The sequence below is a fragment of the Hyperolius riggenbachi genome, chromosome 7 (genome assembly GCF_040937935.1).
Source record: "Hyperolius riggenbachi isolate aHypRig1 chromosome 7, aHypRig1.pri, whole genome shotgun sequence".
NCBI lineage: Eukaryota > Metazoa > Chordata > Amphibia > Anura > Hyperoliidae > Hyperolius > Hyperolius riggenbachi.
Window position 1 is genome coordinate 25,912,130 of NC_090652.1, and position 19,676 is coordinate 25,931,805.

Genomic DNA, 19,676 nt, shown 5'->3' on the forward strand with positions numbered 1-19,676 from the left:
TCCCAGTCACTCACAGAATCATTCAGTTGTTCATTGGCAAACTTCAGACAGGCCTGCACATGTGCCTTCTTGAGCAGGGGGACCTTGCGATCCCTGCAGGATTTTAATCCATTGCGGTGTAATGTGTTTCCAATGGTTTTCTTGGTGACTGTGGTCCCTGCTAATTTGAGGTCGTTCACTAACTCCTCCCGTGTAGTTCTAGGATGCTTTTTCACCTTTCTCAGAACCATTGACACCCCACGAGGTGAGATCTTGCGTGGAGCCCCAGAGCGAGGTCGATTGATGGTCATTTTGTACTCCTTCCATTTTCGAACAATCGCACCAACAGTTGTCACCTTCTCTCCCAGCTTCTTGCTAATGGTTTTGTAGCCCATTCCAGCCTTGTGCAGGTCTACAATTTTGTCTCTGACATCCTTGGATAGCTCTCTGGTCTTTCCCATGTTGGAGAGTTTGGAGTCTGCTTGATTGATTGATTCTGTGGACAGGTGTCTTTTATACAGGTGACTAGTTAAGACAGGTGTCCTACTCAATTAGTCACCCTCATTAAGAAGTGTCTAACCACTCTGTGGGAGCCAGAACTCTTAATGGTTGGTAGGGGTTCAAAAACTTATTTCACTCAATGAAATGCAAATCAGTTGCTATCTTTTATTTAAGGTTATTTTTTCGATTTTCCTTTTGATGAGCTATCTGCCACTGTTAGAATAAACCTACCATTGAAATGATACTGTTCTGAGACTTTTCATTTCTTTGTCATTGGACAAACTTACAAAATCAGTGAGGGGGTCAAATAATTATTTCCTCCACTGTATATATATATGCATACACTGTACAGCGCTGCGTAATATGTCGGCGCTATATAAATACTAAATAATAATAATAATAGCTCCTTAGCTACGACACTGGGTCCAGGGCCAACCGCGCATGCGGGGTCCATCTGTTGGCATGCTTCCACCGCCTTCACATTGAATTCTCCCATCGATGGGAGTGAGATAGGGGAGCGTGCCTAGCCAGACTGTGCATGCGCCAACTGGTACCAACTGATGGATTTTTTAGGGCCAGTACTGGGCAAACAGAGAGGAAAAAGAGGATGCCGTGGGAGTGATCAGGCCGGAGCAGGCTGGAGGAAGCCCCAGGTATGTATGTTTTAATGGGAATCGTTCGTCTCTGGTATACTTTAAGTCTGACAGCCCCTCAACCCACCATCATTAAAGATACATAAGAGAAATAAATAAATGCAGATCTACTTACCTGGAGGCTGGAGCTTCCTCCAACCCCTTGAAGTCTCTGTGTCCCTCGTCACAGGTCCGCTGGCAGCCACTCTACTGTGGTCCCTTCTGTAGCTGATGTGGCCGGGAGCGCAGTGGGCAGTAGTACTGGCCATGTCAGTGGCTGCCAGCAGAGCTGCACTGAGGGACACAGACATCAAGGAGCAGGAGGAAGCCCCAGGTAAGTAGATCTGCATTTATTTTTTTCTCTCATGTATCCTTTAAAGAGACTCCGTAACAAAAATTGCATGCTGTTTTTTATCATCCTACAAGTCCCAAAAGCTATTCTAATGTGTTCTGGCTTACTGCAGCGCGTTTTACTATCACCATCTCTGTAATAAATCAACTTATCTCTCTCTTGTCAGACTTGTCAGCCTGTGTCTGGAAGGCTGCCAAGTTCTTCAGTGTTGTGGTTCTGTGATGCATCTCCCCCCTCCAGGCCCCTCTCTGCACACTGGCTGTGTATTATTTAGATTAGGGCAGCTTCTCTCTTCTCTCTTATCTTTTACAAGCTGGATAAATCCTCCTCTGAGCTGGCTGGGCTTTCACATACTGAGGAATTACATACAGGCACAGCTGTCTGCACTCTGCAGGAAGAAACAGCCTGACACTTCAGTGGAAGATAGCTGCAGGGGGAAAGAAACACACAAATGATCTCTTGAGATTCAAAAGGAATGCTGTATACAGCCTGCTTGTGTATGGATGTATTTTCTATGTGTGGACATACTGTACATCAACCTACTTGCTGTTTTGGTGGCCATTTTGTTTGTTTATAAACAAACTTTTTAAAACTGTTTTTAACCACTTTTAATGCGGCGAGGAGCGGCGAAATTGTGACAGAGGGTAATAGGAGATGTCCCCTAACGCACTGGTATGTTTACTTTTGTGCGATTTTAACAATACAGATTCTCTTTAAGACAGAGCCTGCCATTATTAGCGTTTGTGGACAGAGTCGTCGGTTTTGTATGCTGCAGTAGCAGAGTGCTCTTGCTAAATGGGATCATCCTGAATCAAAACTATCTCCTTTTTTGTAAACAAGCAACCTGTGAGTGCAGTTTGATGTTTGTCCACAAGATGGCGATAAAGAAATTATCACAATATCACGGAGCTTGTTTTCTGTACAGAGGGTTTTCAGGACAACAATGCAGAGCGGCGTGACGTGTTTATCATGCGCCCCATCCCCACTCAGAGCCCCAAAAGAAGCGTGGCAGCGTGAAGCTGAAGTATTGCCGATATATTGTTGCCAACTCAGAGCTGGTACAGGTATACTCCATGTGTCACCTTTGTCTCTCTGTAACTCCAGTGCCACTGATTCTACTTAAAAGGACTATATTACTTTAAATGTATGCTATTCTGTCGGATATGCTAAAGTGTTGGAACACCCCCCTGTGCTCCTGTATCTATGCCTCCTCCTTTACCTGTGCTCTCCTCCTGTCCTCCCTCCTATATATGTGCTCTGTTTGTGCATTCTTCTGTCTCCCTGTGACTTCTACTCTCCCCCTGGGCTTCCTCCTGTACATCTGTACCCCTCCTCCAGTCCTTCTCTCTCCCTCTGCTCCCTGTTTCCTGCCTCCTTCTCCCTCTCTTACACCAGCCCTGTATCGGCCACGCTCCCCGGCCCTGTGTCCCTGTGTCGGTGGCGCTCCCCGGCCCTGTGTCCCTGTGTCGGTGGCGCTCCCCGGCCCTGTGGCCCTGTGTCCCTGTGTCGGTGGCGCTCCCCGGCCCTGTGTCCCTGTGTCGGTGGCGCTCCCCGGCCCTGTGTCCCTGTGTCGGTGGCGCTCCCCGGCCCTGTGTCCCTGTGTCGGTGGCGCTCCCCGGCCCTGTGTCCCTGTGTCGGTGGCGCTCCCCGGCCCTGTGGCCCTGTGTCGGTGGCGCTCCCCGGCCCTGTGGCCCTGTGTCGGTGGCGCTCCCCGGCCCTGTGGCCCTGTGTCGGTGGCGCTCCCCGGCCCTGTGGCCCTGTGTCGGTGGCGCTCCCCGGCCCTGTGTCGGTGGCGCTCCCCGGCCCTGTGTCGGGGCCTCGGTCCCCGGCCCTGTGTCGGGGCCTCGGTCCCCGGCCCTGTGTCGGGGCCTCGCTCCCCGGCCCTGTGTCGGAGCCTCGCTCCCCGGCCCTGTGTCGGAGCCTCGCTCCCCGGCCCTGTGTCGGAGCCTCGCTCCCCGGCCCTGTGTCGGCCGCGCTAATTTTGTAGCCATAAAATTATTATTTTTTTTAAAGTGATCTGCAAACTTGGTTCTCCAGCTGTTAAGGAGCTACAAGTCCCACAATGCATTGCAGGAGTCTGACAGCCACAGTAAGGATTCATACAGGCAAATGCATATGCATAGTGGGACTTGTAGATTCTTAACAGCTGGAGAGCCAAGTTTTCAGATCACTGATGTAGGGTAGTAAGTGTAGCTGGAAGGGCAGTAGCAATTAGTGTAGCTGGGAAGTGTGGTTTAGATGGAGACAGTTTTGGTCCATAAGACGCCACTGCACCATGGAAGCATCAAGTGTAGTATTTCATTTATTTTTTTATACCACTGGTTTTTTGCCCTCTAAATCTAGGAGCGTCTCATAGTTCAGAGCATCTTATAGTCTGAAAAATGCTGTGATTCTCATTCTAACCCTCACCTATCTGCTCCTAACACCCCCCCCCCCCTTCCACCAAAGTCCAAGCTGCACTTGGAAATAGGGTTGCTGCGGTATACCCGTATGACGATATACTGCGGTTTGATTGTGCTTTGATTGTGCATGGTGATCATACCATGCACAATCTCCGGGGCGGGGCTACCGGGGGAGGAGTGAGGTAGCAGCGGGCGAACGAACAGCGGCGAGGATAAGCAAATGCTCACTTGCCGGCAGCTGGGTCCGTCCTGTACGCTGCACTAGCTTCATTCTACTTCCAGTTCTTGTCCTATTTCCCTGATACAGCGCCCCCTGGGCGCTATGACAAGGAGATGATGCAAGCACAGGAAGTAGAATGAAGCTAGTACAGCGTGGAGGACCCGGCTGCCGGCATGTGAGTATTTGCTTTGTATACCCTGCTGCTGCGTCCCCCCTGGCTCTCTATACTGCAGGCACCAATCCTGGATACATCTATCCCTGGCTACCTATGCTGCGGCCACCTAATTCTGGCTACGCCTATCCCTGGCTCTCTATGCTGCGGGGCACCAATCCTGGATACATCTATCCCTGGCTACCTATACTGCGGGGCACCAATCCTGGATACACCTATCCCTGGCTACCTATACTGCGGGCACCAATCCTGGATACACCTATCCCTGGCTACCTATACTGCGGGCACCAATCCTGGATACACCTATCCCTGGCTACCTATACTGCGGGCACCAATCCTGGATACACCTATCTCTTGCTATCTATGCTGTGGCCACCTAATTCTGGCTACACCTATTCCTGGCTCTCTATACTGCGGGCACCAATCCTGGCTACACCTATCCCAGGCTACCTATGCTGCGGCCACCTACTACTGGCTAAACCTATCCCTGGCTACTTATGCTGCGGCCACCTACTACTGGCTACACCCATCCCTGGCTACCTATACTGCAGCCACCTACTACTGGCTACACCTATCCCTGTCTTCCTATGCTGCGGCCACCTACTACTGGCTACAGCTATCCCTGTCCACCTATGCTGCAGCCACCTACTACTGGCTACACCTATCCCTAGCTACCTAGTCTGCTGCTACCTACTACTGGCTACACCTATCCCTGGCTACCTATGCTGCGGCCACCTACTACTGGCTACACCTATCCCTGGCTACCTATGCTGCAGCCACCTACTACTGGCTACACCTATCCCTAGCTACCTAGTCTGCTGCTACCTACTACTGGCTACACCTATCCCTGGCTACCTATGCTGCGGCCACCTACCACTGGCTACACCTATCCCTAGCTACCTATACTGCGATCATCTACTACTGGCTACACCTATCCATAGCTACCTATACTGCGACCATCTACTACTGGCTACACGTATCCCTGGCTACCTATACTGCGACCATCTACTACTGACTACACCTATCCCTGGCTACCTATGCTGTAGCCACCTACTACTGGCTACACCTATCCCTGGCTACCTGTGCTGCGCCACCTACTACTGGCTACACCTATCCCTGGCTACCTATGCTGCGGCCACCTACTACTGGCTACACCTATCCTTGGCTACCTATGCAGTGGCCACCTACTACTGGCTACACCTATCCCTGGCTACCTATACTGCGACCATCTACTACTGGCTACACCTATCCCTGGCTACCTATGCTGTAGCCACCTACTACTGGCTACACCTATCCCTTGCTACCTGTGCTGCGCCACCTACTACTGGCTACACCTATCCCTGGCTACCTATGCTGCGGCCACCTACTACTGGCTACATCTATCCTTGGCTACCTATGCAGTGGCCACCTACTACTGGCTACACCTATCCCTGTCTACCTATACTGCGACCATCTACTACTGGCTACACCTATCCTTGGCTACCTATGCTGCGGCCACCTACCACTGGCTACACCTATCCCTAGCTACCTATGCTGCGGCTACTTACTACTGGCTACACCTATCCCTGGCTACCTATGCTGCGGCCACCTACTACTGGCTACACCTATCCCTGGCTACCTATGCTGCGGCCACCTACCACTGGCTACACCTATCCCTAGCTACCTATACTGCGATCATCTACTACTGGCTACACCTATCCCTGTCTACCTATGCTGCGGCTACTTACTACTGGCTACACCTATCCCTGGCTACCTATGCTGCGGCCACCTACTACTGGCTACACCTATCCCTGGCTACCTATGCTGCGGCCACCTACCACTGGCTACACGTATCCCTGGCTACCTATGCTGCGGCCACCTACTACTGACTACACCTATCCATAGCTACCTATACTGCGACCATCTACTACTGGCTACACCTATCCCTGGCTACCTATGCTGCGGCCACCTACCACTGGCTACACCTATCCCTGGCTACCTATACTGCGACCATCTACTACTGACTACACCTATCCCTGGCTACCTATACTGCGACCATCTACTACTGGCTACACCTATCTCTGGCTACCTATACTGCGACCATCTACTACTGGCTACACCTATCCCTGGCTACCTATGCTGCAGCCACCTACCACTGGCTACACCTATCCCTGGCTACCTATACTGCGACCATCTACTACTGGCTACACCTATCCCTGGCTACCTATACTGCGACCATCTACTACTGACTACACCTATCCCTGGCTACCTATGCTGCAGCCACCTACCACTGGCTACACCTATCCCTGGCTACCTATACTGCGACCATCTACTACTGGCTACACCTATCCCTGGCTACCTATACTGCGACCATCTACTACTGACTACACCTATCCCTGGCTACCTATACTGCGACCATCTACTACTGGCTACACGTATCCCTGGCTACCTATGCTGCGGCCACCTACTACTGACTACACCTATCCATAGCTACCTATACTGCGACCATCTACTACTGGCTACACCTATCCCTGGCTACCTATGCTGCAGCCACCTACTACTGGCTACACCTATTCCTGTCTACCTATGCTGCGGCCACCTACTACTGGCTACACCTATCCCTGGCTACCTATGCTGCAGCCACCTACTACTGGCTACACCTATCCCTGTCTACCTATACTGCGACCATCTACTACTAGCTACACGTGTCCCTGGCTACCTATGCTGCGGCCACCTATTACTGGCTACATCTATCCCTGGCTACCTATACTGCGACCATCTACTACTAGCTACACGTGTCCCTGGCTACCTATGCTGCGGCCACCTATTACTGGCTACATCTATCCCTGGCTACCTATGCTGCGACCATCTACTACTGGCTACACCTATCCCTGGCTACCTATGCTGCAGCCACCTACTACTGGCTACACCCATCCCTGGCTGCCTATACTGCGGCCACCTACTACTGGCTACACCCATCCCTGGCTGCCTATACTGCGGCCACCTACTACTGGCTACACCTATCCCTGGCTACCTATGCTGCAGCCACCTACTACTGGCTACACCCATCCCTGGCTGCCTATACTGCGGCCACCTACTACTGGCTACACCTATTCCTGTCTACCTATACTGCGGCCACCTACTACTGGCTACACCTATCCCTGTCTACCTATGCTGCGGCCACCTACTACTGGCTACACCTATCCCTGGCTACCTATGCTGCGGCCACCTACTACTGGCTACACCTATCCCTGGCTACCTATGCTGCAGCCACCTACTACTGGCTACACCTATCCCTGTCTACCTATACTGCGACCATCTACTACTAGCTACACGTGTCCCTGGCTACCTATGCTGCGGCCACCTACTACTGGCTACACCTATCCCTGGCTACCTATACTGCGACCATCTACTACTGGCTACACCTATCCCTGGCTAACTATGGTGCGGCCACCTACTTCTGGCTACACCTATCCCTAGCTACCTATGCTGCAGCCACCTACTACTGGGGTGGGGGCACATTTATTTAATGTAAGGGGGGGGGGGGGGCAGGTCCAAATAATTGTGTAATACCGTTGATTTTTTTTTTTTTTTTTTTTTTTGACGGTTATCATACCCTGGCATTTCATACCGTTGCAACCCTAATTTGAACTCTTGCTTACTCATTGTAAAGGTGGCCACTAATGATACAATCTGCTGAACGATCGATTATGAACGATTCTTTGTATGAATAATTGTAAATGAACATTTGGGACCATTATTAGATATAAATCTCCTAACCCATCCGATCAGAGTGACGGGATTGAACCGAAATACAGATCGATTTCATTACTCTGATCGGATGGGTTAGGAGATTTTTTTTTTTTTTTTTTGTCCTTTAGTGGTCCCAAACGATCGTTCATACAAAATAATTTTAAATCGATCGTTGTATTATTTATTGTATTATTAGTGGCCACCTTAACACCTTGCAGTCTCTCTGTCTCCAGTAGTTTGCCTTGTTACACTTTTCTCATGGCATTTTATGCCTTTTCTTGCTACAGTTTCTTCTTTATTGTACTCCTTACTGTTTCTCTTTCTCTACTTCTTGCTCTCTTGCTCTCTCCCTCTCTTTACAAAACTTTTTTTTCTGCAGCCCCGCCCATACAGTATGTAGCACTTGTCTTTGTTTTGTCTGCTCTTTTTCTCGCTGCCGCTTTGCTCTCTCTTTCACTCATTCCTCCACTCTGCTGTGTTTCTTTGCTCTTTTTTTAATTGTCTTTCTCCCCCTTGTTTTCACTGCAGATTTCTCCACCTAAACAGTCACACTTCTGCTAGTTTAAAAAAAAACTTTACAAAACTTTTTCCTGCAGCCCCGCCCATACAGTACGTAGCACTTGTCTTTGTTTTGGCTGCTCTTTTTCTCTTTCACTCATTTCATCACTGACTTTCTTTGCTCTTTTTTTTTAATTGTCTTTCTCCCCCTTGTTTTCACTGCAGATTCCAACATCTAAACAGTCACACTTCTGCTAGTTTAATAAAAAAAAAAAAAATTGTTCCACTGTCATTCGCTCCTCTGAACGGTATAACTTTTGCTGCAAGAAGAGTTCCCACCCCCTACAAACAGACTTCCAATGGCGTCCGCCTCTCTAGGAGAAGAGCTGAGCTGCTCTATATGCCTGAGCCTGTATACAGAGCCGGTGACACTGACATGTGGACACAGCTTCTGCCGGGATTGTATTGTGACTGTGCTGGAGACACAGAAGGCATCAGGAAAAGTGTATTCCTGTCCAGAATGCAGAAGGGAGTATCCAAAACGCCCTCTGCTGAGGAAAAACAGGAAGCTGTCCAACATTGTGGACAATTTCACAGCCATGCAACAAGAGAAACCTGAGGTTCAGTGTACGTTTTGTGTGGATGCCCCAGTGCCAGCCGTTAAGACTTGCCAACACTGTGAAACCTCTATGTGTGATAAACACCTAACAGCTCATAACAAGACAGTGGACCACATGTTAGTGGAGCCCACGTCATCGTTCATCAGAAAGAAATGCTCCATTCACAAAAAACTCCTGGAGTATTATTGCTCTGAGGACTCCACCTTTCTGTGTGTGTCCTGCTGTCTTGTTGGGACTCATAAAGGACACCAGGTGGAACTTCTAGAGGAGGCTTCTCAGAAGAAAAAGAAAGAACTAAAAGGTGTACTAAAAAAGATGGCACCAAAGAGAGGTATAAATGAAGAGAGAATTCAGAGCTTACAGGACCACAAGAGAAAAGCACAAGAAAAAGCAGCTGATGAGAAGAAGAGAGTCACGGCTCTGTTTGAGGACATCAGGAGACAGCTGGAAGTCCATGAGATGAAAGTCCTGAATGAGATCACCAGGCAAGAAGAGCAGATATCACAGTCTGTCTCTGATTTAATCCAGGATCTGGAGACACAAGGAGGGGATCTGTCCAGGAAGATGGCTCGCATTGAGAAGATGTGTAATATGACTGACCCAATAACTGTCCTACTAGACCCAAAATCCGACACAGCTGACCAAGATATGGAGGAACCTTCTGTTCCTGGTCTGGATAATTTTCTAATTTTGCTTGAATTAAAAAAATCCATAAATGAACTTATTACTCAAATGGAATCAAAAGTTGATTCCTGTTTGCTAAAGAAAGCAGATCTGTTACTGGATGCAAAAACTGCACATGATCTTTTGGATTTGTCTGATGACTACAGAACTGCCTCAGCCTCTGAAACGAGTTACTATAGACCACATTCACAGAAGAGGTTTATTACATTCCCTCAGGTGATGAGTACTCAGAGCTTTTCCTCTGGGAGACATTACTGGGAAGTGGAGGTCAGTGATTATGGAGAGTGGGATTTTGGGGTAAGCTATCCTAGTATAGAGAGAGAAGGGGAGGAATCTGGCATTGGAGATAATAACAAATCTTGGAGTTTCCGCAGAAATGATGATGAACTTTTTGCTTACCATGATTACTCAGAGATAATGTCGTTAAAACCTCAGTCTACCTGCAGAAGATTAGGGATATATCTGGATTATGAAGCTGGACGTCTGTCCTTCTACCAGGTGGATGACGCATTTAGCCATTTACACACCTTCACTGCCACCTTCACTGAGCCCCTCCATGCTGCTTTCTATGTGAATTACGGAGGTTGGGTGGAGATTTTACCCTAAGATGGCATTTCAGTGGGGTTTGCTGGCATCTGAGAGAGCATAGTGCAAAATCTCCAAATACAGGATCTCCAAACAACCTGTCTATCCAGAGTTGGACACTTTCATTAAAATGACAAACCATAGGGCTCCAGTATCATGTAAGTTACATGTCAACTGTGAGAAACGTGTTCAAGGTTTAACTTTTAACAAAGTTAACCTTTTTAAAGATTCAAGTGTTATGTTTTGTTTTGTGTTTTTCAGGGCTGTGGAGTCGGTACAAAAATCTTCCGACTCCAACTCTGACTCCTCAGTTTATGAAACCACGACTCCAACTCCGACTCCAGGTACCCAAAGTGGCTCAGACTCCGACTCCTTAGTCTAATACTTAACAGGGCTGTGGATTTTGTACAAAAATCATCCGACTCCGACTCCTCAGTTTATGAAATCAACGACTCTGACTCCGGGTGCCCAAAATTGCCCCAACTCCGACTCCACAGCCCTGTTTTTTTTTTTTTTTTCTTTTACTTTACTTCTTGAAATATTTTACTTAATCTGTTTTACTGGCTGGAATCACCAGTTTTGGAAGAAACGTCCCGCATTTTTGGTTGCTATGGTAACCAGTGCTATGGAGTTGGAGCAATTTTGGGTCGGTGGTTTCATAAACTGAGGAGTCGGATGATTTTTTTTTTTTTTTTGTACCAAATCCACAGCCCTGGTAAGTATTTGTCTAAGGAGTTGGAGTCGGATGCATTTAGGATACCTGGAGTCGGAGTTGGAGTCAGAGGTTTTATAAACTGAGTGGTAGGTGGAGTCGGATGATTTTTTTGTACTGACTCCACAGCCCTGATGGTAATGGCTTGTTTGCTGTGTTAGAGATGGGATTTATCAGTGTAGGCTATAAAGTGATGCCTTTAGTGAAGTACATAGGTTATATGTATATTGTTTATTATAATTCTAAATAAAATGCAAATAGATCCCGATAATGGAGATATTGATTTTTTTGCTTAAAAAAACAGAGCAATTTTCACATTTCAGTGCTCCTCCCATTCATTCACCAATAATTTTATTGGTACTCATCACATCTAAATGATCTATATCTTGTTTTTTTTTGCCACAAATTAGACTTTTTGTGGGGGATATTTGCTTTTAGTAATTACGCTATTCTCTATCCATTTTAAAGGGAGAAAAAGAGAAGAAAAAATACACTATTTCTCCATTTCCATCCGCTATAGTTGTAAAATAAACAATGCTACCACAGGTAAAACCCACACATTTTATTTGCTAATTTGTCCTGGTTATCTCAACATTTAAATAATGTTCCTAGTACAATGTATGGCTACAATGTATGATTTGGAAATTAAGGCGTTTTCTCATTGTACTCTATCAGTGATTAAAAGCCCTTATCTTCAAAATGAACAGTAATATGCCCTCATGGCAGACATATTTAAAAAGCTGAAGTCCCTAAAGTAACTACGTATTCTCTTTTCAGTTCTGTAATCTTTGTTTTTTTATTACAAGCATTTTATTTTGGTACAGAGTATATGAAAATAACACTTTTATTGCTTTTCATTAAGTTTGCCAGTTAAAAAAAAATATCACATGACTTAGGCCTTAGCTGTCAAACACCCCAAATTCTATTCTCTCACTTATCACGGTTAAAATGATACCCTATATTAGTACTGTTCGGGTTCTGCAGAACATCACCCTGTTCGGGTGATGTTCGAGTTCGGCCGAACATCTGATGGTGTTCGGCCAAACTGTTCGGCCATATGGCCGAACTAAGAGCGCATGGCCGAACGTTCCCCGAACGTTCGGCTAGCGCTGTGATTGGCCGAACGGGTCACGTGTAGTGTTGGGCGAACATCTAGATGTTCGGGCCGAACATGGTCGCGATGTTCGGGTGTTCGAGCCGAACTCCGAACATAATGGAAGTCAATGGGGACCCGAACTTTCGTGCTTTGTAAAGCCTCCTTACATGCTACATACCCCAAATTTACAGGGTATGTGCACCTTGGGAGTGGGTACAAGAGGAAAAAGTCATAAATGTAATACAGATAAGAGGTTCCAGGAAAAGGGACCGGTAACGCTAACCCAGCAGCAGCACACGTGATGGAACAGGAGGAGGGTGGCGCAGGAGGAGAAGGCCACGCTTTGAGACACAACAACCCAGGCCTTGCATGAGGACAAGAAGCGTGCGGATAGCAATTTGCATTTTGTCGCCATGCAGTCATAAATGTAATACAGATGAGAGGTTCAATAAACAGGGACCGGAAACGCTAACCCATCACAGATGTTCATTGTTCATGTAACTTGGTTGGGGTCCCGGGAGTGTTGCGTAGTCGTTTCCAATCCAGGATTGATTCATTTTAATTTGAGTCAGACAGTCTGCATTTTCTGTGGAGAGGCGGATACACCGATCTGTGATGATGCCTCCGGCAGCACTGAAACAGCGTTCCGACAGAACGCTGGCTGCCGGGCAAGCCAGCACCTCTATTGAGTACATTGCCAGTTCGTGCCAGGTGTCTAGCTTCGATACCCAATAGTTGAAGGGTGCAGATGGATTGTTCAACACAGCTATGCCATCTGACATGTAGTCCTTGACCATCTTCTCCAGGCGATCGGTGTTGGAGGTGGATCTGCACGCTTGCTGTTCTGTGTGCTGCTGCATGGGTGTCAGAAAATGTTCCCACTCCAAGGACACTGCCGATACCATTCCCTTTTGGGCACTAGCTGCGGCTTGTGTTGTTTGCTGCCCTCCTGGTCGTCCTGGGTTTGCGGAAGTCAGTCTGTCGGCGTACAACTGGCTAGAGGAGGGGGAGGATGTCAATCTCCTCTATAAAGTCTCCACAAGGGCCTGCTGGTATTCTTCCATTTTGACCTGTCTGACTCTTTCTTCAAGCAGTTTTGGAACATTGTGTTTGTACCGTGGATCCAGAAGGGTAAAAAACCCAGTAATTGGTGTTGTCCAGAATGCACACAATGCGTGGGTCGCGTTCAATGCAGTCCTAGGCCGAAGAGGTCATAGCCTAGGGTCACAAAAAACCTGTTTTATTTGGGCAATTTCAATGGTGGCGAGTCTGACGTACATAAATCGCAGCAATGGCCGTTAGCAAGGTCTGAATCTCACGAAATGTCTCATGCAGGTAGAAGACATATTGTTAGACTTGGGCTCCAAAGATGGGTTCCCTACATCTCTGCAAACCAGAGTTACAGGGCTCCAAATTTGGTAAAATCCCCCACAGGCTTTCATTGGGCCTCCTATTTACAGTTCCAAAATCTCACATCTTTTCAAAGGGCAATTGCTCAGCAGTGGCAAATTTTCTAGCATTGTAGGGACCCTTAGGGGGAACATGACTGGTGAGTTTTGGGCCCCTAGGCCAAAGAGGTCATAGCCTAGGGTCACAAAAACCTGTTTATTTGGGCAATTTCAATGGTAGTTATGCTGACGTACATAAATCGCAGCAATGGCCGTTAGCAACGTCTGAATCTCACGAAATGTCTCATGCAGGTAGAAGACATATTGTTAGACTTGGATTCCAAAGATGGGGTCTCTACATCTCTGCAAACCAGAGTTACAGGGCTCCAAAATTGGTAAAATCCCCCACAGGCTTTCATTGGGCCTACTATTTACCGTTCCAAAATCTCACACCATTTCAAAGGGCAATGGCTCAGCAGTGGCAAAACTCACCAGTCATGATCCCCCTGAGAGTCCCTACAATGCTAGAAAATTTGGTACTGCTGAGCCATTGCCCTTTGAAAAGATGTGAGATTTTGGAAAGTGAAATAGGGAGGCAATGAAAGCCTATGGGGGATTTTACCAATTTTGCACCCCTGTAACTCTGGTTTGCAGAGATGTAGGGACCCCATCTTTGGAATCCAAGTCTAACAATATGTCTTCTACCTGCATGAGACATTTCGTGAAATTCAGACGTTGCTAACGGCCATGGCTGAGATTTATGTACGTCAGCATAACTACCATTGAAATTGCCCAAATAAACAGGTTTTTGTGACCCTAGGCTATGACCTCTTCGGCCTAGGACTGCATTGAACGCGACCCACGCATTGTGCGCATTCTGGACAACACCAATTACTGGGTTTATACCCTTCTGGATCCACGGTACAAACACAATGTTCCAAAACTGCTTGAAGAAAGAGTCAGACAGGTCAAAATGGAAGAATACCAGCAGGCCCTTGTGGAGACTTTAGAGAGGAGATTGACATCCTCCCCCTCCTCTAGCCAGTTGTACGCCGACAGACTGACTTCCGCAAACCCAGGACGACCAGGAGGGCAGCAAACAACACAAGCCGCAGCTAGTGCCCAAAAGGGAATGGTATCGGCAGTGTCCTTGGAGTGGGAAAATTTTCTGACACCCATGCAGCAGCACACAGAACAGCAAGCGTGCAGATCCACCTCCAACACCGATCGCCTGGAGAAGATGGTCAAGGACTAAATGTCAGATGGCATAGCTGTGTTGAACAATCCATCTGCACCCTTCAACTATTGGGTATCGAAGGTAGACACCTGGCACGAACTGGCAATGTACGCAATAGAGGTGCTGGCTTGCCCGGCAGCCAGCGTTCTGTCGGAACGCTGTTTCAGTGCTGCCGGAGGCATCGTCACAGATCGGCGTATCCGCCTCTCCACAGAAAATGCAGACCGTCTGACTCAAATTAAAATGAATCAATCCTGGATTGGAAACGACTACGCAACACTCCCGGGACCCCAACCAAGTAACATGAACAATGAACATCTGTGATGGGTTAGCGTTTCCGGTCCCTGTTTATTGAACCTCTCATCTGTATTACATTTACGACTGAATGGCGACAAAATGCAAATTGCTATCCGCACGCTTCTTGTCCTCATGCAAGGCCTGGGTTGTTGTGTCTCAAAGCGTGGCCTTCTCCTCCTGCGCCACCCTCCTCCTGTTCCATTACGTGTGCTGCTGCTGGGTTAGCGTTACCGGTCCCTTTTCCTGGAACCTCTTATCTGTATTACATTTATGACTGCATGCCGACAAAAAGCATGTTACCTGTGCAAAGAAAACAGACATTTCCCGCATTTAAAAGACAGTTTTCCCTTTGAAACTTTAAAATCGATTTTCTCAAAAACTCTAAGCTCTTTTTGCTAAATTTTTTCCTCTTGTACCCACTCCCAAGGTGCACATACCCTGTAAATTTGGGGTATGTAGCATGTAAGGAGGCTTTACAAAGCACGAAAGTTCGGGTCCCCATTGACTTCCATTATGTTCGGAGTTCGGCTCGAACACCCGAACATCGCGGCCATGTTCGGCCCGAACCCGAACATCTAGATGTTCGCCCAACACTACCCTATATACATAATCACATATCTTCCTGGTCACACAGCAGACCACAGGTAGCACCAATTATTTTTTCAAGGCCATTTTTTGCACCAAAACGAAACTAGTCATTCCTTCTTAGCAAAGCCCATGGAGCGTCTGAACTGTACAGGTCACCATTCTGAAAACTAGAGACCCAGGCCTACTCAGATATACATATTTTGTGACATCTGGACTTATTCGGTTTTGCTGAAATTGCACCATAACTTTGAAAATGGTATTTTCTTGTGTTTTTTTTTTTACTTTGGCACCAAAATGATTCACATGACATAGGGCCTCATCCCTCAAAGACCCCAAATTCTATTCTCATTTGTCCCAGTTTTAGTCCGGTTTTACAGTTTTTTTTTTTTCCACTTTGGCACTAAAACACATTCATATGACATAGGGCCTCAGCCCTTAAAGACGCCAAATTCTATTCTCTCATTTGTCACAGTAAAAATGATAAACCGCATACATAATCAGATAGCTTTTTGGGCACACAGCAGACTGTTAACCACAAGTAGCACTAATGACTTATTCAAGGCCATTTTTTTTTACCGAAGTGTTTTAACCTTGTACACACTTTCAATTATGATTGGCCAATCGCTGACCGATTTTACCACCTCCCCATGAAGTATGAAAGTTAACAAATATTGAATATTATGAGCAGATTATGCAGGTAAACCCTCATCCTGTAGCATGATGGTTTACCTATACGATCTGCTCATATTATTCAAGACTCGATATTAGAGGTAGTAAAATTGGTCAATCATAATTGAAAGTGTGTAACAGTCTTTAGGAAAGCATGCTGAGGGCTTATACATTTTTAAGGAGACAGTTGCTAGAATAAAACCTGGTACACACATTGAATTTTGATTGGCCAATTTTACCACATCCATATAGTATAAGGACTGATTGTGAATACTATGAACAGATAGTGTAGGCAAGCTCTTATACTACATAAGAATACAGCAAAGTCTCTAAACATCAACACAATTGGTACTCACTATTTTAGAAGCTGTAGAAATGTGGAAGCCAGAAGGTGTTCGGCAGTCATGTCAGAGGGTGATTTGACATCCATGCCAGAGGTCAGAGGTGGTTCAGCATCCATGCCAGCATCCATGCCAACCATGCCATGGTTCAGCATCCATGCCAAATGAAGGTGCTTGTGCACAAGCGCCTTCATTTTACTGGGCATGCCCAGACTTTACTTACACATGCCTGTGCACAAGTGCCTTCATTTTACTGGGCATGCCCAGACTTTACTTACACATGCCTGTGCACAAGTGCCTTCATTCTACTGGGCATGCCCGCATGTTACACATGCCTGTGCACAAACTCCTTCATTCTACTGGGCATGCCCAGACCTTACTCACACATGCCTGTGCACAAGCGCCTTCATTCTACTGGGCATGCCTGGATTTTACACATGCCTGTGCACAATCGCCATCATTGTACTGGGCATGCCCAGACCATACTCACACATGCCTGTGCACAAGCGCCTTAATTCTACTGGGCATGCGCAGACCTTACTCACACATGCCTGTGCACAAGCACCTTCATTCTACTGGGGATGCCCAGTCCAGATGCACTACACCACAGCCAGAAAATGAAGAGGATCCCTGCACTGGAACGGTGGGCTCAATGAGCATCTGGGAAGCTTCTGGACCATCCAAAAGGCTTCCCACCAATAAGGTAGCTGACATTTTATTTTTCAGTAGGTCTAAGGCCCGTTTAAAAATGGGCGCTAGGCTCTGGCCGCGACCCCTGCACTGGCTGTCTTATAAATAGTGGAGAGCAGACGTGTGCATGCCCGCCACTCGCATGCTGCTCACGCACACCTTCCCTGGCCCCGTTCTCCCACTGCGTCATCCTCCCAGCTCTGCGCTGTGCGTCCCTGTTGCTCTAGCAACCACAGGGACAGCGCAGACCTGTTTGCTGGCTGAACTGCGCGGATATGCGCAGTTCTTTTCCACGTGGACAGTTGGACACGGACAGGATGACGCAGGGACAGTTAGGTTTTATTATATAGGATTACTTCAGATGTGCTTAACCACTTCAGGATTCCGCGTACGCTTAATTACGCCCCTGAATCCTGAAGTGGCTTCCATGGGTTCCATGTCAGTTCACGGAGGGTGTTTCCGTGAACACCCTGCGAGCCGCCGATCGCGGCTCGCAGGGTAAATGTAAACACACGGGGAAGATCTTCCCCGGTGTTTACATATTTACGGCGCTGCTGATTGGCCGGGGATCGCCGGCATCTGATAGGCTAAAGCCTATCCTATCCGGTGCAGGACGGAACTCCGTCCTGCGCCGCTCACAGAGGGAGGGAGAGGGAGGGAAGGGGAAGGAGGCCAGGAAGCGCTGCGGAGGGGGGCTTTGAAGAGCCCACCCCCCGCAAGCGCAAGCAGCCGGCGGCGATCAGACCCCCCCAGCAGGACATCCCCCTAGTGGGGAAAAAAGGGGGGAAGTCTGATCGCCCTGGCTGCTAGTTGATCGGTGCTGCGGGCTGGAGAGCCCACGCAGCACCGATCAGCAAAAAACGCTGTGGTACAGAAGTGGTTAAAGTACCCCTGAGATGGCCAGAACAAGTTCTGTTGTTATTAATTGGGGCTTCTTCCAGCTCCTGTAGCCTCACAGGTCCCCTGGTTTCCCCCCAGTCCGGTGCAGTCCTCTAAAAGATTGCCGGCCGCAGCCCGCAGGCTACTCCACGTGTGTGGTCCCGCCCACATGCCTTCCCGATAAAGTGCGATGGAGAAGGCACACAGTCGGGACTGCGCATGCAATGTATCCTGCAACTGGGCCAGCTGGTGAGGATTGGAAGGGCCACAGCTGCAGATTGAAGAAGTCTGAGAGGAAATCAAGGGTTACGGGGGGCTGGAAGATGCCCAGGTAAGTATAGCAGAACTCCTCCCCTCCTCCATCTCAGGTAGAAGCCGGAAGGTTTGGGCGCCGGGATAGGTGCCCATTGTAATTATCGGCAAGCAGAGGAAATTTGGTTAATAGATGCAAATGCACACATAGGGAAGACCTCAGATGCACTCCACCACAGCCAGAAGCCCAGCCAGACAATTAAGAGGATCCCTGCACTGGAACGGTGGTCTCCATGAGCATCTGGGAAGCCAGGCCTAAGGCCCGTTTAAAAACAGGTGCTAGGCTCGGCCAGACTGTAGGGGAATAAAACATACAATCTGATGGAAAATGCATTCTGTTATTAATAGGATGCATTTACACTGTCAAATGGAATACAAATACACAACACGCTTGCTGGACCGCAAATGTAAAATGTAGTCATGCTGCATTTTTTCACAGCCGCAACACGAAACAATGACCACAAATTCGGATTTGAAGGTAAGTGCTTGTTTCTGAACCCGAGCTTTGACTCAGGTTCTCTATAGCAAAGAAGTGAAAATTTTAAAAAAAAAATCAGATACTTATGCAGAGGGAAGGCTCTGGGTCCTATAAAGCCTCCCCGTTCCTCTCATGGTCCCTGCGTTCCAGCGCTGTCACCCCCGTTCAGATTTGCCGCCACTGGAGGCTTTGGCAGGCCCCATTGCTCCAGAAGATGAGTGGCTCCGTACTGCGCATGTGCGAGTGTGTGACAGTGCGCTCAGGAATGTGCAGTATGGAGCGGCCCATCTTCAGGAGCACTCAGCTGATGAAGCCTCACTGAGCAGCATTCAACCAATTGGTAGAAAACCTCTAACGGGGGTGACGAGGCTGAAACGAGGGGGACCATGTGAGGAATGAAAGGCTCTGTAGGACCTTCCCTCTTCATAGGTGAGCATCTAATTATTTATTTATTTTTACTACAGATTTACTTTAAGCCTGACAGCCTCTCAACCCTCCATCATTAAAGGATACATGAGAGAAGAAAAATAAATGCAGATCTACTTACCTGGGGTTTCCTGCAGCCCCTTGAAGTCTCTGTGTCCCTCGTCGGAGTTCCACTGCCAGTCACTT

The 19,676-nt window shown here is 47.9% G+C and overlaps 1 protein-coding gene across 1 annotated transcript; it reads left to right on the top strand.

Moving 5' to 3' along the window:
* Positions 1-2,415: 2,415 nt before the first annotated feature.
* On the top strand, positions 2,416-11,360 carry LOC137525442 (E3 ubiquitin-protein ligase TRIM39-like). Its single transcript, XM_068246525.1, has 2 exons — positions 2,416-2,528; positions 8,714-11,360. Exon 2 carries the CDS (start codon positions 8,848-8,850, stop codon positions 10,396-10,398), a length of 1,551 nt encoding a protein of 516 aa, XP_068102626.1. The 5' UTR covers positions 2,416-2,528; positions 8,714-8,847; the 3' UTR covers positions 10,399-11,360.
* Positions 11,361-19,676: the final 8,316 nt, after the last annotated feature.

Coding starts and splice junctions, on each gene's coding strand:
- LOC137525442 (XM_068246525.1), top strand. CDS start 8,848: ATGGCGTCCGCCTCTCTAGGAGAAGAGCTGAGCTGCTCTATATGCCTG.